At 47.1% G+C, this 22,964-nt stretch overlaps 2 protein-coding genes across 12 annotated transcripts in view; one reads left to right on the top strand and one right to left on the bottom strand.

Moving 5' to 3' along the window:
* Positions 1 to 6,454, top strand: part of LOC139364695 (G patch domain-containing protein 8-like) — a 37,240-nt gene extending 30,786 nt beyond the window's left edge. For all 11 annotated transcript variants that reach the window (XM_071101652.1, XM_071101650.1, XM_071101649.1 and 8 more), the window contains one exon: positions 1,195 to 6,454. In XM_071101652.1, coding sequence (XP_070957753.1) covers positions 1,195 to 5,122 — 3,928 coding nt within the window. In that variant the 3' untranslated portion in view covers positions 5,123 to 6,454. The remainder of the gene's footprint in view (positions 1 to 1,194) is intronic.
* A 655-nt stretch (positions 6,455 to 7,109) lies between these two features.
* On the bottom strand, positions 7,110 to 18,742 carry LOC139364722 (Golgi SNAP receptor complex member 2-like). Its single transcript, XM_071101722.1, has 8 exons — positions 18,574 to 18,742; positions 17,832 to 17,896; positions 15,501 to 15,609; positions 14,723 to 14,855; positions 14,394 to 14,534; positions 12,917 to 13,219; positions 11,767 to 12,388; positions 7,110 to 7,303 (listed from the first exon to the last, which is right to left on the bottom strand). The coding sequence occupies exons 1-6, from the start codon at positions 18,600 to 18,602 to the stop codon at positions 13,058 to 13,060; spliced, it is 639 nt and encodes a 212-aa protein (XP_070957823.1). The 5' UTR covers positions 18,603 to 18,742; the 3' UTR covers positions 7,110 to 7,303; positions 11,767 to 12,388; positions 12,917 to 13,057.
* Positions 18,743 to 22,964: the final 4,222 nt, after the last annotated feature.

The following is a 22,964-nucleotide window of genomic DNA, read 5'->3' as shown; positions in this document are numbered from 1 at the left end:
GATCTCAAGGCAGCTGGGACCATAGTCACCAAGAAAACAATTGGTAACACACTACGCCGTGTTGGACTGAAAACCTGTAGCGCCCGCAAGGTCCCCCTGCTCAAGAAAGAACATATACATGCCCGTCTCAAGTTTGTCAATGAACATCTGAATGATTCAGAGGACAACTGGGTGAAAGTGTTGGAGCTCTTTGGCATCAACTCAACTAGCCGTGTTTGGAGGAGGAGGAATGCTGCCTATAACCCCAAGAACACCATCCCCGCCGTCAAACATGGAGGTGGAAACATTATGCTTTGGGGGTGTTTTTCTGCTAAGGGGACAGGACAACTTCACAGCATCAAAGAGACGATGGACGGGGCCATGCACCGTCAAATCTTGGGTGAGAACCTATTTCCCTCAGCCAGGGCATTGAAAATGGGTCGTGGATGGGTATTCCAGCATGACAATGACCCAAAACACACGGCCAAGGCAACTAAGGAGTGGCTCAAGAAGAAGCACATTAAGGTCCTGGAGTGGCCTAACCAGTCTCCCGACCTTAATCCCATAGAAAATCTGTGGAGGGAGCTGAAGGTTCGAGTTGCCAAGATCTGCAAAGAGGAGTGGGACAAAATCCCAGATATGTGCAAACCTGGTGGCCAACTACAAGAAACGTCTGACCTCTGATTGCCAACAAGGGTTTTGCCACCAAGTACTAAGTCATGTTTTGCAGAGGGGTCAAATACTTATTTCCCTCATTAAAATGCAAATCAATTTATACAATTTTTGACATGCGTTTTTCTGGATTCTTTTTTTGTTATTCTGTCTCACTGTTCAAATAAACCTACCATTTTAAAATTATAGACTGATCATTTCTTTGTCAGTGGGCAAACGTGCAAAATCAGCAGGGGATCAAATACTTATTTCCCTCACTGTATATACATATGAGATGAGTAATGCCAGATAGGTAAACATTATTAAAGTGACTAGTGTTCCATTCCTTAAAGTGGGCAGTGATTCCTAGTCTATGCCTAAAGGCAGCTGCCTCTAATGTGCTAGTGATGGCTGTTTAACAGTCTAATAGCTGCAGCTTCCTATCAGTGCAGTGTTTGCAGATGTATGTGCAAAGAAAAATTATAATTTAAAATAATGTGTTCTGGATGAAACGCATAACACATGAAACACGTCACTTTAATATGTTCTTTATCGTTGTTTCAGTACCCCGGGAAGTGGTCCCATGTTCAAACCCACCACCGTGGCAGTAGATGGGGAGAAGGGTGAAGAGGGGAGTGCTGTAACCCCCGAGTATGTTCCCCCTACAGACACTGCCATGGAGGGCTTGTCAGGGGAGGAGAAGAGCAGTGGGGGTCAGGCCTCCCCCAAACCAGCCCCCACCGTCAGCTTCTCCCTGGGGAAGAGCAGCTCATCCCCGGCCGGGGCCTCCAAGGTCAGCGTGTCCTTCTCCTTCGCCAAGAAACCCCCAGTGAAGCTGGAGACTGTCGCAGCAGTGTTCGCTAAACTCCATCAGGATGACGAGGAGGAGGGGGGACAGGAGGAGGGAGGGGAGAAGGCCGCGGGACAGGAGGAGACCTCCGGCTGCAGCACCGAGAGCCCCAAGGGAGGGGGGAATGGAACAGCAGGGCCGGAGGAGGAGGAGGAGCAGCAGGAGGAGCAACTATATCAAGAACAACCAGAGCAGCAGGAGGAAGAAGATGATGGCGCCTCCCTAGCCTCCACTCTCAACAAGCTGAAGATGATGATGAAGAAGGAGGAAGGCTGGGCCGGCCAGGAGCCTGAATACTACCACTACATCCCACCAACCCACTGCAGAGTCAAACCCCGCTTCCAGTTCCTGGTGTTCATGAAGGCCACAGACCAGTGTGAGATCAGGGAGCAAGAAGAAGATGAAGAGGTGGAAGAGAAGGAAGTGAAGAAGACCGAGAAGGTGGTAGTAGAGGTTTCTGAGCAGACACAGCCAAAAGCTACTGAGTGCAAATCAGAGGAGCCAGAGAAGACTCCTGCAGCTCCAGTCACAGAGCCCACTCCCACATCACCTAAACTGAAGACTGAAGAGGCCTCTGCCAGCTTAACAGACCCCCCACCCACAATGGCCCCCACCCCAGTACCAGGCAGCAAGCAGGAGACCCCAGTCCCAGAGCCCAACTCGGGCCCCAAAATCCCCACCGGCCCCTTCTTCCTGGTCCTGAGCAAAGACGAGAGCACCACTCTGCAGTGGCCCTCGGAGCTGCTGGATTTTACCAAGGCTCAGCCCGCCCTCTCTTACAGCTGCAACCCCCTGTACTTCGACTTCAAACTGTCCCGCAACAAAGGGGGACGAGCAGCCAAGTCCTCCAAGCCCGCTGGTGAAGGAGCTGAGAAAAAAACCAATCCTGAGGCAGCTGCTGCAGTCAATGAGGGGAATGCTGCTGCTGCCACCACCACCACCACCCCTGGGCCCAGCACTGACAACACTGGTAAGGAGCAGCCCTCCTTAAAAATAGAGGGTTCCCAAGGGGAGACTGAGGAACAAAAGCTACAGAGTAGCACAAGCGGAGCCAAGAAGAAGAAAAAGAAGAAGAAGAAGAAGCATAAGAAATCTGGGAAAGGCTCCAAGCGCAAAGAAAAAGAGAAGGGAGCCATAGTGGACGGGGACGCGGAAACTGAGATCCTAGGAGAGAAAACCAAAAAGAAGAAAAAACACAAACGAAAGAAGAGCAAAAACAAAGGTGAGGATGGGGAAGAAGGAGGTGGTGGTGATAAGGAAAAGCCTAAAGAGGATAAAGCAGTAGCCGCAACGGTTTCTAGTGCTCCCCCAGCACCAGCAGGAACAGGATCTGCTACAGGAGTGGAACCTGGGAAGAGGAAACGACCAGCCAAAGAAGCACTTCAGAAGTCCGGGGCAGAGGAAGGTGGGGCAGGGAAAGGTTCTGACGAGGCCAAGCCCTCTGAGGAGCACAACGGCACCAAGCGTCTGAAGACAGACCCCAGCGCCCCACCCAGCGCTTCCTGCTCCTCCTCGGCCCAGAAGAGCCCCGGGCCAGGTAGACCACCCAGCAGTGAGAGTGAGGAGGAAGGAGGTGGAGGCTCAGCTTCCCGATCCAGCCGCCGCAGGTCCACGCCCCGGGAGGGGCACCGGCACCAGAGCGAGGACTCCGGCCGCTCCCGAAGCCGCTCGTCGCGTCGGGGAGACGGGCGAGGGAGCAGCCGGCGGCGGCACCGCGGCCAGGCCTCCCGTAGCCAGTCAGACTCCAGCAGCTCGGAGCGCTCCTCGAGCGCCTACAGCCGGCGCAGCCGCAGCTACTCAGACAGTTACAGTGACGACAGTGACGGAGGCCGCCACCGGAGACACTCTAAACGCTCCTCTGACTCCGAGTACGATCGACGGGGAAGCGGCGGGCGGCGGCGCTCCAGAAGACGTCACTATTCTTCCTCGTCCTCGGAGGACTCTCGCTCCCGCTCACGCAGCCACAGCCGCAGGAAGAGGCACCAGCGGCGGCACCGGAGCAGCTCTCGGAGCTCTAGCAGCAGGAGCCGCAGCAGCAGCGCCAGGTCGTGGAGACGCAGCTACAGCCGCAGCCACAGCTCAGCCAGCCGCTCTTCCAGCTCTACTAAGGGCTCCCCTCACCGTGGTCGGGGAGGCCAGGGGGGCCACAGGGGCCGGGCAGACAGCGCTACACGGCGCCGAGACTTCAACCGCTCCTGCATCTACCGTTCCCAGTCCCCCCGCTCTGCCTCGTCACGAGCCCCAAACCGCAACAGCAGCTCCCAGAGCCAGAGGGCAGGGGGGTCCCGGGGAGAAGGAGGAGGAGACCAGAGGAACTCTTCCTCACACTTCACCGCCCGCCAGCTTCTGGATAAGATCCAGTCCAGGAAGGGATCTGATGTCCCAACCACAGGGGCCAAGACTGGCGCCAAGATCAAGGACCCACCATTGGGCTACTTTGGGCCCAAACTGCCTCCAGCTCTGGGCAATAAGTCCATGCTGCCCCTGTTCGGTAAGCTGCAGGCAGGGAAGAAATTCCCTGCGATCCCCCTGACCCGGCCCGATGGTGGAGAGAAGTCATCAGCAGGGAAAGGTTCAGATGCCGTGGCAGAGGTCATCCTGATGGAGCCCATCCGGGAGTTCCCCCCACCGCCTCCCCCTCCACCAGCTCATAAGAAGGTGGAGGAGACGGTAGTAGTTGTTCAGGAAGCCCGCCACCTCACCCTGGACGCACGGGTTCTTCATGAGCCCCGTCCACTGTTCCATCAGGAACCCTCCATGCTGATGCCCCCATACCAGGGCGACCCGGGACAGGACCCCTCCCAGAACCCCATGATGGAGTCCCTCATCCCCGACATGCATCAGCAGCCACCCCCCATGCACGCCTACCCCAACTACCCCCCGCCCAGCCTGGAGGAGGAGGACATGGGCGTGGAGGCAGAGGAGGACGATCTGGCCCCGCTGGAGAGCCAGCCCATCACCTTCACCCCAGAGGAGATGGAGAAGTACGGCAAGCTGCAGCAGGCCGCTCAGCAGCACATCCAGCAGCAGCTCCTGGCCAAGCACATAAAGACCTTCCCCTCAGCCGCAGCAGCACAGGCTGCAGCGAACATGGCTGCAGCAGCGAACCATCTGCAGCCGGCACCCCCTCCCCCCCAGCAGCAGATGATCCAGATCCACCAGCCTGCTGTGTCTGCAGCCTCGGCTACCTCCCTCACCACAGTACAACACCTCATCCAGCAGCACCATGCTGCTCAGGCTGCAGCCATGGGCATCCACCCACACGGACCCCACCCGCACCCCCAGTTAGCCCAGGTCCACCACATCCCCCAGCACCACCTCACCCCCATCTCCCTGTCTCACCTGGGACACTCTCTAGGCCACACTCTGGGCCACCAGTTGGGAGTGGGACACGCTGGACTGATCCCTGCCCACCACACGGCCTTCCTCTCTGGCCAGCCCATACACATTATCCCAGCCTCAGCACTTCATCACCACAGCCCCTTAGCCCTCCACCACATACCACACTCATCCCTCTACCCAACGCTGTTCGCCCCCCGGCACTCTAACGCAGCTGCGGCAGCCGCACTACAGCTCCACCCCTTCCTGCACCCCATCTTCTCAGGGCAGGACCTCCAGCACCCCCCTAACCACGGCTCCTGAGGAAGACCTTCACTAGAGCCATGTGTCCACATCAGAGGAGTGTGTTTTGGCCAGAGCAGGCCTGGTTAAACATCTGAGTAAACATGGAGAGAGGGAGATGTAGTGGCACCATTGTGCAGCAGATGATGATGAGAATATCATCAGACTGGCCACCATTAGACCACTGGCCAGACAGAGGTGCTGTGATATGCTGCCTGTGCAGAGGTAAACAACAGACATTTACTGTGGGCACTTTGATGGACCGCTCCTAACAGTTGACTGAGATTCACCCTGAGGTTTCTGGACAGGGTGGAGGAGGGTTTGAGGCAACCTCAAATCTAAGATGTTTTGAATGGGAACCCAGTTTTATTTTTTTTATTTTTAAAGCAGAAACCTCTGGAGTAATATTTTTTTTTGTCCCACATTTTATAACTGATTGTCACTGTCAATGTTCTTCTTTGTTTTTACAGCCACAGAGACACAGTGGCTGAAGCCATAAGCAGGATGGTGTTGTGGGAAAGGAAAGGGGAGGTGAGGACAAGAGGGGGTTTAGGGTGACATCCATGACTGGAAACAGCCTTGACTTTGTAATGTAATCTGGTGGCTCTAGTCTACTGCCTGAATTCTGTTGTCATTAATATCTCATTTTCTCACGACTACTTGCTCTCTTCATGACCCGTAATATTCACCAACAATTTGTAATACAGTATAGTGTACATAGATCACTGAGCAATGTGAAGTATCCCTCTAATATGATGGGCATTTAAGGGATGTTCTTTATTACTGACTAATGAAATGTTGCCCATAAGGAAATTAAAATGGTCACTGGTGGGGGAACACCGATAAGAGGTTGGGTGAAGCTCAAGTTTTATTGGAGGTACTGTGGGGGGGTCATAGCCTCTTAGTGCTGTAGGGTTAAAGGTCATGTTGTTCCAAGTGGTAGTGGTTGTATATCGAAATGACTTGCACTGAAATCTGTACATCAAGATGCTGCTTTCGCATCATGTAACAAATGTATGATTGTAGTATACTGCAATAATTATTATTTTTGTTTTATTTCTAAATTATTTTCCAAAATGCTCCTCAAAAGGAGATGTTTTTCCTCTTGTGTAATTTTTGCTCAATGTAAATAAAATTGTTTGTAGTTAACCCCAATAACATTCTAGGGGTTTGTTGCTACTGTAAAAAAATAAAAGAACTGAAGGAATGAAGATGGACAAGAATACTTTAGAGGCATTTTCTGAACTATTATCCTGTATGGGGAGGATTGGGTGATGGCACTGCCTTGTAAGTGGCAGCAATGGTATGTCTTTTTTAAATATAATGCGTCAGCGAATAAAGAGTTTTGAGTTGCTACATGTCTGTCTTAACTTTTTGTCTGGTGAAGAGTGAGTAGTCTGCAGTGGTATGAGTAAGGGTTGCGAGCAACACAAAGATAAATGTCCAGTATGGTACATTATAGGCAGATTACATATAGTAACATACCAGCACAGACATGCGTTCTTTACTTACTGTGGTAAACGGCTTCTGAAACTGCAATGGGAAGGGAATTTCTCATCCTCAGCATATTGCATGCAGCCCTTTTTAGAATGGAGGACAAGTCTGCTAGGCTAATGAGGCTAGAGGATTTTTACATTGCTTTGCCTCTCCTCTGGTTATGGAATGCTGAGCTGTCACTAGATGGCGCCAGAGCTCCGTTTTATGTAGTCTCACAGCTAGCTGAACATCAAGACCAGGAGTCAGACTTTCTCATTTCAGCGTGGAACATTCCATGCTTATTGGTCTCCCAGGATTGTATTTGAACTAAATGCATGCACTCAGTACTGTCAGTGGCTCTGAATAAGCGTGTCTGCTAAATCACTAACATGTCAGATGTGATGGTAGGGGTTCCTATGCACAGTCCGGGTAGGTCCCCAGACTAGGGCCCCTCAAGTACTAGTCTTGAAAATAATCCTGTTTCAAACAATAGTTTTACTGTTGTAAATGTAAACTCCATATTATATGACAGTTTGACATCAGTGAGAGATTTATTTAAACTATGCTTTATGTCCATTGTTAGATTTGACCCATACCTAATTCAATTGCTAGATTCCATGGACAATAATGTACACTTCAAAGACAGATTAAGACCATTTTTAAAAACTTATCTCCAGAGAATTACAATTTGAACCTTGGTTGCACTAACATAGTGAGACCAGGGGCCTGTTGCACAAAAGTAGAATTAAGACATCCGGGATAAATGACTCAGCTGAGCTCAATGAAGCCAAAACATGTGCGTCCAGGCTTAATTGGTTGCACAAAGACCAAGCCAGGATGAGCAGACACGGATTCATTAAGCCAGGTGAAACCAATCCTGTATAGGTGCGCGCTCACGGCTCACTCAAATAGACCCCGCCACAGATCACAGATTAACTGATTTACCATGGCAACTAGAGCCGCGTACTTTTCCCCGTCGGAAGCACAAATCCTCATGGAGGCATACGAGGAGGTAAAAGATATAATTAAGAAGAAAGGCAACACCGCCACAGTGATAAAGCAAAGAGAAAAAGCGTGGCAAAGTATTGCAGACCGCCTGAATGCGTAAGTAGTGCACAATTACACACTCACCGCTCCGCTGAAACATCACAATTACAATTCAAATATTTAATTCACATCTCCAAAAATGCAGTTGTACTGTAATTATGAAACGGTTAATTTTTTTTATTGAAATGCACTGCAGATATGAGTGAAATTGTGTAAAGTAACTCCATCACACTGTATAAAGCTATGATAAAATTTTTGATATTTTTACTGAAAACAAGACAAAAATACCAAGTAATTTTTTGCAGTGTGACTCCATTAAGTGTGTGTGTGTGTGTGTGTGTGTGTGTGTGTGTGTGTGTGTGTAGATTAAACATGAACGGGCCAAAACGGACATGGCAGCAAGTCAAAATCAAATACAAGAACATTCTGCAGAATGGTATGGTCCCTGACTAATATTTAACAAAGCACAAGCATATATTGTACCCAGAAGGTGCCTGCTCACACATTGTCTGTACTGTTTTAGCAGTGAAAAAGAATACCCACAGACAAGGCACGGGTGGTGGGTCACCAAAGGCTGACCTTACCCCAGCAGAGGACATGGCCTTGGAGCTAAATAAAGGCAGGCCCGTCTTAGAGGGGATCCCTGGGGGGAAAGAGACGAGCATAGGTTCCTCCCAAGATGCCACCCGCTTCATTCAAGGTATGTCCTTCCATCTCTACATGGGATACAACCACATTCATATTGAATCAATTTGGACTGTCTGACTTTGGTTTACCTATTGCCTTGCAGTGTCTGGCAGCACTGTGTTCCTGTTAGAGCCACCAGCACAAGCACCAGACGATGCTGATCCAGTGAGTACTCCATCAAAGGCATACTGTAGGCCTGGCATGTCTTGTCTACTAGCTTCAATATGAATCCGATTAAATGTGATAGGGTGAAGGCCCCAGTGCAGCAGCAACAGCACATGATGGAGACGATGATGAGGAGGAGACCATCTCTCTGGATTCCAGAAGGCATGAGGTATCATGTTAAGACTGTGAAAGTACTATTTACTCTACAATGGTGAGGAGTCCTCATCAAAATCTAATTTCTTTTACAGGACCCAGATGCTATACAGTGGGAAAACCAGCCTGGCAACATAGTGCGTATTAATAAAAGGACACCACATCCTGCCAAATTCCAGCTGCGCTAATTGTATTGTGTTCACAGAGCTCACAAGCTATCAGAAAGTTGTATGGCAACCACCTCCGGTGCCAAATAGAACTGGCAGACATAGACATTCAGTACAAGAAGAAAAAGATGGAAAATCTTGCACTGGAGTTCGAAATAAAAAAGAGGACAATTAGGAAACTGGACCTTGAAATAAAAAAACTTGAGAGGGAGGTGAGATATGCCTTCAATGTACACTGTATGCTAACTGTAACACAAATGTATTAATCATTATTTTTCTTTCCTCCCCCAGCTCCAAGAAGATGACACAGCTCAAAATAAAAATTAGGTATATTCTCGTAAAGTCAAGTGAGCCATGACATATGAGCTCTTATTGTGAGCACACAGGACGGTGGCATCTTTCTAAGGTTTTTTTTATTTTCCCAGCAATCAGTACAACCAAGTCATCGTTATAAGGCATCGCCCTCTTTTGCCCACCCCCCCCAGCACCAGGTGTGGCCACTAGCCTATATGAAGGCCCAAAATTGTGTGTTCCTTTCTGCTCTGACAATGGCATGCCCATTCGTGCGAGATGTGGTGGATGAAGAAGCACTTGTGCTGAGGAGAGCCTTCAGGTGAGAAAGGGTCTTCAGGGACCGGTTGGACCCACTGGCCTTCCCTGATGACCATCTATATGAAAGATACAGGTTTTCTGCAGATGGCATCAGGTATCTATGCAGACTACTGGGTCCCAGGATTAAGCACCGCACTGCACGGAGCCATGCACTGAGTGTGGAGCAAATGGTTTGTGTGGCCTTGCGCTTTTTTGCTAGTGGAGCCTTCCTGTACTCAGTGGGGGATGCAGAACAGCTGAACAAGGCCACAATTTGCCGCACAATAAGGAGTGTGTGTCTGGCTATCAAAGCATTAGCAGATGTCTTCATCTCCTTCCCTGGCCACAGAAGACTCTGTGACATCAAAGAGGAGTTCTATAGGATTGCAGGTAAGAGGATCTACAAATTACAGGACAACTGTTAACACATAGTAGGATACTCATTACTTTGTGTGACAGGTTTCCCCAATGTCATTGGTGCAGTGGACTGCACACACATAAGGATAAAAGCCCCCTCAGGTGCCCATGAGGCCGATTTTGTGAATAGGAAATCCTTTCACAGCATTAATGTTCAGGTGAACATAACTTTTTGATATTGTCCATTGACGAACACTCTGCATTGCCAGTGATGTGCATTGATTGGTGTAATATTCCTCATCTTATGATTTCAGATGGTCTGCAATGCTGACTGTGTGATCAGCAATGTTGTGGCAAAATGGCCTGGCTCAGTCCATGACTCCAGAATCTTTCGGGCCTCTGAAATCTATCAGTGCCTATCACAAGGTAAGCCACACAACCCCTATTTATAACCATCATGGCTGTGTCAAGAATATCACTGTGTTTATGAGGTAGTAATGATGAGATTTTGTGTTGACAGGTGAATTCTCTGGTGTGTTGCTGGGAGACAGGGGGTATGGCTGCCAGCCTTTTCTCCTGACACCTTTCACAGACCCCCAGGAAGCACAGCAGGCCTACAACCATGCCCATGCCAGGACCAGGGCCAGAGTTGAAATGACCTTTGGCCTCCTGAAGGCACGCTTTCACTGCCTTCACAAATTAAGGGTCAGCCCTGTTAGGGCATGTGATATTACTGTGGCTTGTGCTGTCCTTCACAATGTGGCCTGCCTGAGGAAGGAGAGGGCCCCCAGAGTGCCACCAGCCATGGACTGGGACAATCCGGCAATCTTCCCTGATGACGACAGTGGTCGGCTGCTGAGGGACCAATATGTGTTGAATTATTTTAGTTAGTATGTGTGCTTTCAATTTTGGTTAAATATGTCCTGCGGTGGCAGAGGAATTTGGGTTTTTTTGGGTTCGTTTTTTGACGAATTTGGCCTCTTATGATGTTTGTGCGGTATACTGTGTGTAATACAAGGCTGCAGGGAGGCTACTGCATCCATTCATTTGTCTGTTCAGTTGATGTGTATGGATTTGTCCTGCATTTATTTTAGTGTGCAGACATGCAGGGTGTGTTATACACATTCAAAGGTCTGTATATGTATCATTTTGTATAATGTGCTTAGATTCTGTGCTTTCCATCTTGTAGAGTCACTGTGACTTCAGTTTTGAAAGGAGCTGATGGTTTACCTGCTTTGTTTTGTCCTTATTCAATAAAGGAACATAATGTTACACATTGTGTTTTTATATTCATATGGAATGTGTATTTGTTTATATGACAGAGTACTAGGGCCACACTGAAGAAAAAGGATAAAGTCATAAATTTATGAGGCTGGTTCTTTCTGCAGAAAAGCTACATATTGTTTTTACAGTTTTGATACTTATGACAATGTGATACTTAATATTCTGGCACATCAGCATGTCTTTGTTTATGAAACCATACTGAAGTACAATTTCACGAAATGCCCCACATCTGTCATTTTAACAACTGTCCTCCTTTAAAACAACTGGTTACAATATTATGACTTGTGTTTTTTTCCCCTCTGTGGCCCTAATATTCTAGCATTTTATATATAGCCTTATAGTCTATGGGAAACTGTAAATTATCTAAGGATAGCAACATCATCTAAAAATCATTTTTTATCCAAAATCATTGAAATTAATGATCACAAACGTTTAAATAACAGTGGGTCTAGTTATATGTGATAACAATGTATAGTGAGCAGTGAAATAACTATTGGTTTCCATTTGTGGTGACTGCTGACTGACATTAGGGATGAGATTAAATAGATCCTGGAATTTAGCCTGGTCTGGAGCAGGCTAGCTCCACAGAATAAATCTCCATGGTAATTTATACCATAACATATCCTCCTGCCCCCTATCCATCTTTAGTGCAACCGGATTACGGATCAATTGAGCCAGGATCACCAAGATATCCTGGCTTAATCCCTTATCCTAGTTTTGTGCAACAGGCCCCAGGGCCAAGAAAATGTCCAGATAATTTACATTTTGAAAGTGTGACAACAATACACTTTGTTCAGATAGTTTCACAAAACACGTTTTGTTCTCATTATCGGTCTGTATCTTGGGCACAGGTCCCTGTTAACTGCCCTCTTCCTCCCTGGACTAAATACATGTATTGATGAATCTAACATAAGTATTCTATAGGCAGTGTGATGAGGTAAGGTAAAACATCAGCTTTTTATACATTTCCAGATAACTATTTCTGTCCATTTCCAGAATCATCCTCATTTGGAAACAATGAAGCATCATTTTACTGTTTGCTGCCAAATAGATGGTTTAGATGAGACCACAATGAATGCCATCCACAAGGTAACGGATAACTCATTATAGGGGAGACTAAGGCAAGCAAGTGGAGAATTGGTTTGAAAAAAAGGTGACCATTCACATTGAAATGTGCTTCACACAGAGGCTGGCAGGTGGATGACCGGCAGGTGTCAGTGAGCTGGAATTATGGTTGCAAGGTTCCACGTTCAGTTTGCAGTCAAATTAACGTTTTGCACTCAGTGTCTATACTTTAAGGACACCTGCTCTTTCCATAACAGACCGACCAGGTGAAAGCTATGATCCCTTATTGATGTCACTTGCTAAATTCACTTCAAGCACTATACATGGAGGATATTTTTTTTTTTTTTTTTAAATGTAAGCCTTGAGACATGGATTGTGTATGTGTGTCATTCATAGGGTGAATGGGCAAGACAGAAAAGTGCCTTTGAACAGGGTATGGTAGTAGGTGCCAGGCGCACCGGTTTGTGTCGAACTGCAATGCTGCTGGGCTTTTCACACTCAACAGTTTCCCATGTGTATCACTATTGGTCCACCGCCTAAAGGACATCTAGCCAGCTTGACAACTGTGGGAAGCATTGGAATCAACATGGGCCAGCATCCCTGTGGAATGCTTTCAATACCTTGTAGTGTCCATGCCCAGATGAATTGAGGCTGTTCTGAAGGCAAAAGGTGCAACTCAACATTAGAAAGGCGTCCTTAATGTTTTGTATACTCGGGGGTGTATGTCTTGCTTAGCACCCATTTTACTGGTGCAAACAACGAGTGGTTGAAATAGAAGTGGGTGACAAAACCCATGGAAATTAAAAGACGGATAATTCCTCGCCTTCCGATCGGAACCAATACTTTCAGGGAACTCTCCGATTTGAAGACGAGCCTATTTTATCTCCGTTCATGTATCTTATGGGCTTACTGTGCAAAAATGTCCAAGACCAACGCAAAACTGTGGTTGCAGACGCGGTCATGGTCAGCCCAGGTACTTGACCACCAGGAACATGACCACACAGGTGAGCAGCATCCCTCCAATCATGATGAACTTATCCTGGGTGGCCCTCTTCTCGATCAGCCTCATCACCGTGTTGGACAGACCCAGCATGTTGGCCACATCCAGCATCTTCTTGTGGGTCCCCTGGATTTAGGGAAGACATCAAACGTTAGCTGCTGAAGTTCCATTGATTGTGCTGTTGTTTCCTGAAGAACAAGCTGAAGTTAGTTATTAATGGGTATTCTGCTTCATTGCGGTTTGTGGGAATACTGTATACACAGTCGTATCATAACCTGCATTTAGCCTGGTCATGACAAAGCTCTATTCAACTGATTAGGGAGAGGCTGTCTGAGGAACCGCACCCAGCCATTCTGTCCTCCCGGTCTGTCCCTCGGCCGTTTCTCACGGCCAGCCCATCTGATCACCAGACGCCCTGATAACAGGAGGCCCACAGCAGCCTCCACCAGGAACACCATCTCTTCTCCTCCCTGGAAATATGTACTTAGCCTGCTGCTGACAACCAGCACCACACACACACACACACACACACACACACACACACACACTTCTACTAGACATAGTGATCATTACAGAGGCAGAAACCGGGTCAGCCAGGGTTTGTCTTGGGAATACTGATTCCTCTCTCTGGGATACCGTCGACAGGGACCTGCCTTGCCGTGTCACGGTCAGTGTACATTGGCAAAGTGTCAACAACAAAAAAAACAGATCCTCAAAACGTTCTACAGCTGCACCATTGAGAGCATCTTGACTTGCTGCATCACCACTCTGTATGGCAACTGCTTGGCATCCACTACAAAGAGTAGTGCGTACGGCCCAGTACATCACTGGGGCTGAGCTCCCTGCCATCCAGGACCTCTATACCAGGCGGTGTCAGAGGAAGACCCTGATAATTTTCAAAGACTCCAGTCCCCCAAGTGGTAGACATTTCTGCTACCTCACGGAAAGCGGTACCAATGCACCAAGTTTGGAACCAACAGGACCCTGAACAGCTTCTACCAACAAGCCATAAGAATGCTAAATAGTTAACCAAATAGCTACCAGGACTATCAGCATTTTGCACTCTTTTGAATCATCACATACGCTGCTGCTAGTGCTTATTATCTATCCTGTTGCCTCATCACTTTACCCCTACCTACATGTACATATCTACCTCAATTGCATCGTACCCCTGCACATCAACTCGGTACTGGTACCCCGTAACGATATAAGTTATCGTTACTCATTGTGTATTCATTCTCTCTCTATTTTTTCTCTCTGCATTGTTGGGAAAGGCCCGTATGTGAGCAAACACACACACCTTGAGTGTGTCCCTCTGGTCCCGGAGTCCTGTGAGGATGCTGCTGCCGCTGCCCAGGAGGTCGTCCATGCCTCTGTGTGCGTTGTTCAGGTTGGAGTTTAACTGCAACGTCTCGTCTATGGGGATGGAGGTGTCTGCATCCTGTAGGGGACAATACCGGTAACATCTCAACACAATGTTCCCCTAATAAATGTATTTCGGTTTTATTGCCCATACCAGTTGTGGTGTGTCAAGCAATAGCTTGCATTCGTGTTTTAGGTTATCATTACATGAGTGCAGACATGTTCTGGTGGTTACATGTGGTTTTGGAGTGGACCACTACTACTGACGTTGGTGGTGAAGGTACGACTCATGAGCTCCTCCCTCTCTCGGTCCTGGGTTTCTCGTGAGTAGCGACGGTGCTGGAAGTTCCTCAGCGCCGTCTGGAGGTGCTGAACATCATACTTCAGCTGGTCTACCCGCCTGCGGAGGGGACACAGACAGAGACCACATTCTTCTTACCCCCCAGCCGAATAATGGCAGAGGAAATCTCAGAGGGTAAAAATGTAAGCCTCCAGCCCCATCCAGCATTTCAGGACTGTGGTTCAGTCACTCCTTCTTCACTAACTCATGACATCTGTGTATGGATGTCTTCTAGTTCTCAATAAAAGCTTTCTATCGTCACTAAGATAAGTCAACATGCCTCCCTTCTTCCCAATCTGACTTACTTCTCCACCTGGCTGAAACACCCGAGGGCCTGTCTCCCTCCACCCTTCTCTCCCGCTCCTCCTGAGCATCACCTGCTCGTGGCTCAGCCCTGCGGCCCCAGCGTACTGTAGCTGTCCAGAGATCAGAGGAGAGCTGTGGGACGGGGCGCAGCAGTTTGTCCCCTGGGGCCTGTTTACCCGGCTCTGAAGTGACGCCTTGCCCAACGCGGCAGGAATGCCGGTGAATGACGGGGCTGCCGAGGGAATGTTTTCACAGAGCCGCGTTGCCACAGGGGATGAGAAACACACTGCCCTTTTAATCTAGCTGCGATCTCGTCCCGGTCCCACCCATCTTTATGAAACATTCATCGCCACGCCACCTCTGGTGTATTTGGGTCACCGATGCAGTTTGTGTACTCACAGTTTGACGTTCTGACGGCGGTTTGGCGGTTCTTTGCCAGCCAGGATTTCCAGACGTTCGAAATGGCTGAAGATCTGGTCGATTCTGGCCTGCAGATCGTTCTCCAACACTGGAGAGAGAGCGCGCACACAGACACACACACACAGAAACTATTAAACACACCCTGAACAGTTGTTTCACTCCCCAAATAGGCCAATCTTATACAAAATAAAATGTTAAAGTTATGTTCATTCTAATAAATCAGACAAGATTTCCTTATGCCATGTTACCATGGAATATAGCCTCGTGATTTCAGGTGAATCCAAGAGAGAGAGATGAAAGCAAATATGTTACTTCCTCAAACTTCGCAGAGGAAGTTAATCCACATTGAAACAAAGGGCCTTGTACATCATCTCTTCATGAAGACAAATCAGCCACTGATTCTTATTTGAAGTCGGATATCTATCGTTACACCCGTTTCATTCTCAGACTGCTGAGATTCTAGATAGCATTTGATTCCAAGGTGACAACAGCACTAGGCTTGTGGGAAGCTTTTATCTGCCCTTTAAAAGGACTTGCACCATCTTGTCCCCCACCCTCTCCTGTCCTGACTGAGTGACTCCTCGCTCGGACGCCTGCTGCATCCTTCCACCCTCTAACATGCGAGATGATGTCATTGTCACAACTGGGCGGCCGACTGGCTGCCACCATTATCTTTAGAGAAGACTTCCCGGTCGTCCCTCTGCTGCCACCCCTATGCTTCCTGCCCTGGCACCAGCCTGGCTCACAGAACATTGCCCGCCCTGCTCACCTCCCAAAACAATCAGTAGGGAGGGCAGGGTACAGCTTGGCTCAAAGGGCTGCGCAACACTGGAGAAGGGGAAAATATGTAAATACTGCCTAGTGGTAAATTCCAAATTTATAATTAACAAAAATATAAAAACGCAACAATTTAAAATATTTTACTGAGTTACAGTTCATATAAGGAAATCAGTCAATTGAAATAAATAAATTAGGCCCTCATCTATGGATTTCGCATGACTGGGAACACAAATCTGCATCTGTTGGTCACAGATACATTTAAAAAAGGTATCATAAAACCAGTCAGTATCTGGCCAGCATTTTATTCATGCAGAGCGAAGACAGAGTTGATCAGGCTGCTGATTGTGGCCTGTGGAATGTTGTCCCACTCCTCTTCAATGGCTGTGTGAAGTTGCTGGATATTGGCGGGAACTGGAACGCGCTGTCGTACACGCCGATCCAGAGCATCCCACACATGCTCAATTGGTGACGTGTCTGGTGAGTATGCAGGCCATGGAAGAACTGGGAAATTTTCAGCTTCCAGGAAATGTGAACAGATCCTTGCGGCATGGGGTTGTGCATTATCATGCTGAAACATGAGGTGATGGCGGGGTTGAATGGCACGACAATGATTCTCAGGAACTCGTCACAGTGTGCATTCAAATTGCCATCAATAAAATGAAATTAAGCTACGGACAATGAGCACATGCCTTCCCTTACTCTAGCCCTACCATGGGGCACTCTGTTCACAACGTTGACATCAGCAAACCGCTCGCCAACACACCTTCTGCAATCTGCCCAGTACAGCTGAAACCGGGATTAATCTGTGAAGAGCAGACTTCTCCAGCATGCCAGTGGCCATAGAAGGTGAGCATTTGCCCACTGAAGTCGGTTACCACGTTGAACTGCAGTCAGGTCAAGACCCTGGTGAGGACGACGAGCACACAGATGAGCTTCCCTGATACGGTTTCTGACAGCTTGTGCAGAAATTCTGCGGTTGTGCAAACCCATAGTTTCATCAGCTGTCTGGGTGGCAGGGCTCAGACAATCCTGCAGGTGAAGAAGCCAGATGTGAAGGTCCTTGGCTGGCCTGGTTACATGTGGTCTGCGGTTGTGAGGCCAGTTGGACGTACTGCCAAATTCTGTAAACGACGTTGGAGGCGGCTTATTGTAGAGAAATAAACATTCAATTCTCTGGCAACAGCTCTGTTGGACAGTCCTGCAGCCAGCATGCCAATTGCACACTCCCTCAAAACTTGAGACTTCTGTGGCATTGTGATGTGTGACAAAACTGCACATTTAGAGTGACCTTTTATTGTCTCCAGCACAAGTTGCACCTGTGTAATGACCATGCTGTTTAATCAGCTTTTTGATATGCCACATCTGTCAGGTGGATCGATTATCTTGACAACGGAGAAATGCTCACTAACAGCGATGTAAACACATTTTTGAGAAATAAACTTTTTGTGCATATGGAACATTTCTGGGAGGTTGACACTTGCAACATTCATTGAATGCAGAAGATACATTATTTAGAAAGAGTGAACTCACAGTGGACAGACTGACGATCTGTGTTCTCCAGGCGTCCCATGAGCGACTGCACCTCCTGGATTTGCCTGATCAAAGAGGAGAGAGAGCAAAGATATATAATTATTCCTAGGCTACCGTAAATATTAAACAGAGGTCTATATGGAAGCGTAATATTAGATAAGGGTCTATTGAATAGATAAGGAACTAGACAATGGTATGTGGCAATTTAATACACACGCTAGATACGTAAACTACAGACAGTGAATTAATGGTGCTTTCAAGACTACTGGGAACTCGGGTTTGTCGGGCGAAACAAGGTAAGATCATGACGTCAGTGATCTTTAGGTCAGAAAATCGGAACTCTAAAAAGATGCTCGAGTTTCCGACTTGGAACTCAGAGTTGGATGACCGTTCAAAACGATGTTTCCCAGTCAGAGCTAGTTTTTTTTCCCCCCGAGTTCCTAATATTCTTGAATGCACTGAAGTCAAAGATTTCTGAGTTCCCAGTTGATCTGAACGCGGCGTACCGTTACAGTAGTGATAGTTAAATATTGTTGGTCATGGATCTATGGCTATCTATTAGCTGGTTGGCTAGCTAGTTTCCTGTTGACATCATGACCACTAATGGAAGGGGTTAGTTAAAACTATATTTTGTCGTGAAATGTTGTTAGCTAGCCAGCTAGTTACAGTAACGCGGTATATCATAAGGCAAGTGAGCTACGTTAGACGTCTTCTTTTTTTGAAAGAGAACAGAAACACTCACTTATTTGTTTGATGGTACAATGTCTCCATTTTCCTTTTATGTTTCAAGATACAATCCACAAAAAATACCCTTGGTCTATAGAAGAATACCTTTAGCCGGTTTTATTGTGAAACTGAAAACAAGTGGATTTTTGTGCAACGCACACGTCATCAGTTGAGAAAATGTGTGTACGGAAATGGAATAGCGGAAGCTCCACCGAGTGATAAAAGCCAAAGAACTGCTGCAGCGACACTACGAGGCAGGTACATGTAGCTCGACAGCTCCAATCAAACAATGAAGAAGCAGAAATGTAGGAAAATGCTAAATAAAATTATTTAAAGTTAGTGCAATTTAAACGATGTTCGTGTTTCCTGTCTTACCTTTCAACACCAAAATATGGCATGATAATAGTTTATGAAGTGGAAGTGAGCTTTCTAGATTTGAGTGATTCTTTTAAATCATGTTTCTATGTTGGTTCATTTGATGCTTAGACTACCGTAACAAAAGTCATATTTATTGAACTACTTCTATTTTCAGCTTTTTACATGTCATATATCATACCCTTAATCTGAATCACAGACAGTGTGCTTTCTGTTCCCACAACAACAACAAAAAGCATCCTCTCCCCCTCAATCCAACCAGGGCTCATCTGTTGACGGGGAGACGAATGTAACTGGAAAGACTTAATGAGAAGACGTCTCCAGGCAAAGTTTTGTCAGCTCACCCTGGCTTTTTCTAATTATCCCCTTTTTCCACAGATTGGTGTCAGAATACACCTGTCTGTCCATCCTGGATTCCCTCCTCTGCCCGCGGATACAGACAGACCAACAATAATGATATCAAACTTTCCACGGGCAGATGAGATTGGGAGAAGTCACAAATGTCTGCACCCAGGATAAATGAGGATGAGGTAAGGTGTCAGATTGTTTGTTAAGCTGCCAATCAAATTCTCTCTCCCCTTCAATGAGTGTGTGAAAACAGACGTGGTTTGATTACTCAGAATTATGCTGCCCCCTGAGATGTTAACAATGGATCCTTAGTGATGCAGAAGAGAGAATCATCCTGGGGCCATCCCTGGCACCCCTACAAAACCACACCTCACATCAGTTCTCGCTCTCTCCCACGCTCCATCAGCCTACCACTGGAGATGCATGAGGGTATGAGCAGAGCAGCCAAACAAGTGCAGGTGTCCCATTGACAGATACTATATGTTCAGGGGAATTGGCTCTTAATGCCTCTATAATGTGTTATTGTTTACCCCACACAGCACAACCGACCTATCATGAGAGAGATGGTTTGCTGGGCCTGTTGGTTGATGGTTGACACTTGTCTCTCCAGGCTACTTGCTTCTCAACAGAGGCCTGTTTTAACCCACCCCCACATGTCAAAAAAACATGATTCATGTTCAAGCCATTTCTTGCTCTTGCTGCTCACCATTTTCGGTTGTCATAACACCTCCCCAGGGCAGTGGTGGGATATGTTTAGATTTAACATGTAGCTCAGACAAGTAGAGAAGGAGAGGAAGGGCCCCTACGAGCCCTTTGGAAGATTATGTTGGCTGCACTGTCTGTGCTCTAACCCTAACCCTGGAGAAAGGAGGAGCAGAGTTTACCGGTCTTCCCCCACACCTGAGCACTACAGGCAGATACTGACACCTAGACTCCAGATGTGGAGCATGCTCACTTCACTCTGATTGACCAAGTCATCATCATGTGTCCGTTTCAACCCCGCTCCTGCTAAACTCCCCTGTTCTGTTACATTCAGGTACATCAGTCACTGAACCCACCTATGGGGAAAGAGACAAAGAAGGAATGTGTAGGTAGGGTTGAGTTAGGGTTTGTTGTTGTGGTTTTAAGGATAGGTCTAGTGTGAAGATGGATGTGTGAGATGTTTAGCCCTGTGTGTGTGTGTGTGTGTGTGTGTGTGGCCCCTTTTCTGAACCACCAGTAAGACACCCTATTTCCTGATGCCAGCGCTGGATCCCTGGGGCCGTCAAAAGCAGTTTCCTGGAACTAGAGGATTTTGAGCCGGATCAGTCTCCCTCTCCTGGCTAGACACCATGGCAGCAGCACTGTTGTTAGGTGGAGGAACTCACCCGTCCCACTGAATGAATCCCCTATGCCTTTGTTTTAAACATAAAGGGAAAATTATATGTTATTAAATCACTTATATTTAATGCACTGAACGATCCTTCTCAGGCAAAATAATACATTATAACTCTACAATCATAAACCCGGAGAGACAAAATGAAGAGCCCAATTATGACGAGCTAAATTGCTTCAGGGCAACGATGTTTGGATTCCAGTAATTTTTTGGAAGGCAACTGATCTTCTCATTCTCCTGAGGGAAATTATCAGTTTGCCTTTGAAGCCGTGATGAAAGGTTGAATGAAAGCAGATGAGTACCTGTCAAAAAAGAGAGGGAGAATTCATAAGGTCTCTGTGTCTATGGGGACCAGGGAGAGGGGTTCGACTGGCATTTGTTTCTGCTCTTTGGCTGTAATGGAGGTGTGGAGGTGAGAGGGGCATGCCCACCCAGAGAGAGGAGGAGGTGAAATGACTGCCCTGAAGATACTGGTGAGTCTCTCTCTCTCCTCTCTCATTCTCTCTCTCCCCTTCTCTCTCCTTCCCCCCCTCTACCTGCTGCCTTTCTGGCCTGAGAGAGCACAGGGAGCATGGATCATGCAGCTGTCAGCCTCACACACACACACACACACACACACAGCCCTGTGGCCATACCACCTAGGAGTGGTGACACCTAGACCCCGGAGCATCCGCTCTGCTGTCTCGGTGAGGATGAGAGATCATGTCCACCCCCATGACTGGATGACATGCCGTCTCCCTGCACTCTGCTCTCCCAGGGAGAGAAGGTAAACAGCAACATGGCACAGAGAGGAGCACAACATAGCACCTCACCGGGCTTCCCCTGCCTGCCAGTAGCATTACACAGAGTGACAGCTTCCTACCCACAGTCATGCACCAGGGTTTAATCACACTCTCATCATCAAGTCATATGTGTCAATGAGTCTTAAAATGTGGTTTTGAGGAAGTCAAAAGAAAAGATAGATGATAGATTGATGAATACTTTAATTGTGATACTGAAATGAATGACTTGGTTCTAGGATGAAAATGTAGATATCGTAACTAACACTTATGTGTCCACATATTTGATTATTATCGAATAATTTAGAGGTTTGAGGTTTTACAGATGTAGGATCTTAATGTGATCACTCTTTTGTTATTGAGAATTTTCCCACACAGCAGAAAATGCAAACTTATAGTTTATTCAAGGTTTAAAAAGTCTTCTAAAGTTTGTATTTTCCACTTTAAAATGTCAGACTTGATATGCCCTAATGAAAAATGTATCAAGCCTGGCAAAAAATGTCCATTAATTATAATCCACATAATAATTCACATGTCCTGTTGCTGCAGGATTATTTTCCTGGTGTAGCAAACTGGTTCATAATAAGATCCTACATCTGTACAAAGGGTAATCTTTCAACAACAAAAAATCTTAGTTTTACAATCAAATAGAATTTCAGGTGATACCACATGAATGTAAATATCCCATACAGTATGAATACACGTCTGAGTTCATAGCAGCACCAGATGTCATGTGTTGAGAACACAGAGCGCTGGACCTTATCTCTATTTTCCTGTTCTGGACTTTGTTGATCTGGGAAAGCTTTATTTGTGCTTGTAATGGAGGTCAGGCCTACACTGTTGCGCGTGTGTGTGTGTGTGTGTGTGTGTGTGTGTGTGTGTGTGTGTGTGTGTGTGTGTGTGTGTGTGTGTGTGTGTGTGTGTGTGTGTGTGTGTGTGTGTGTGTGTGTGTGTGTGTGGGTCAAATGAAATTTGATTTGTCACATGCATCGAATACAACAGGTGTCGACTTAACCGTGAAATGCTTTGTTACAACGATGCAAAGTTGAAAAATAGTAACACAAGAAGAATGAAATACACAAGAATGGAGATATATACGGGGAGTACCAGTACCAGATCAATGTGCAGAGGTATTTGAAGTAGATATGTACATGAAGGCAGGGTAAAGTGACTAGGCATCCAGATATCAGATTATAGATAATAGTAGGAGTAAATTAAAGAACAGAATATGAGCAGCATATGATTAGTGTACACGTGTGTGTGTGTGTGTGTGTGTATGTAGTCTATGTGAATGTGTGTGGGTTTTGTGTGAGAGTGTCAGTGTAGTGTGTGTGTGTTGTGCTTCTTTGTATTTGTGTGTGCACATCATGGAGCTGAGAGAAAGGGGGAGACAGATAGGGAGGTATAAGGGGGCTTATCGTGGTCTCCTATCACCCTAGCTGCAGAGCAAACAGCTGTGTTGGTACTCCAGGTGTTCCTCCACTGCAGCCATGGGGCTCATGGGAACAGCCTCCCCCACCAGTTTCCCAG

Source organism: Oncorhynchus clarkii, chromosome 13 (genome assembly GCF_045791955.1).
Source record: "Oncorhynchus clarkii lewisi isolate Uvic-CL-2024 chromosome 13, UVic_Ocla_1.0, whole genome shotgun sequence".
NCBI lineage: Eukaryota > Metazoa > Chordata > Actinopteri > Salmoniformes > Salmonidae > Oncorhynchus > Oncorhynchus clarkii.
The sequence above is the reverse complement of the archived record's forward strand: the minus strand, read 5'-3'. Positions and strand labels throughout refer to the sequence as shown.

Coding starts and splice junctions, on each gene's coding strand:
- LOC139364722 (XM_071101722.1), bottom strand. CDS start 18,602: ATGGAGACATTGTACCATCAAACAAATAA. Junction 14,856..15,500: donor CGCCGTCAGAACGTCAAACT/GTGAGTACACAA, acceptor TCCCCTCCGCAG/GCGGGTAGACCAGCTGAAGT. Junction 13,220..14,393: donor ACCAGAGGGACACACTCAAG/GTGTGTGTGTTT, acceptor CCCTAAATCCAG/GGGACCCACAAGAAGATGCT.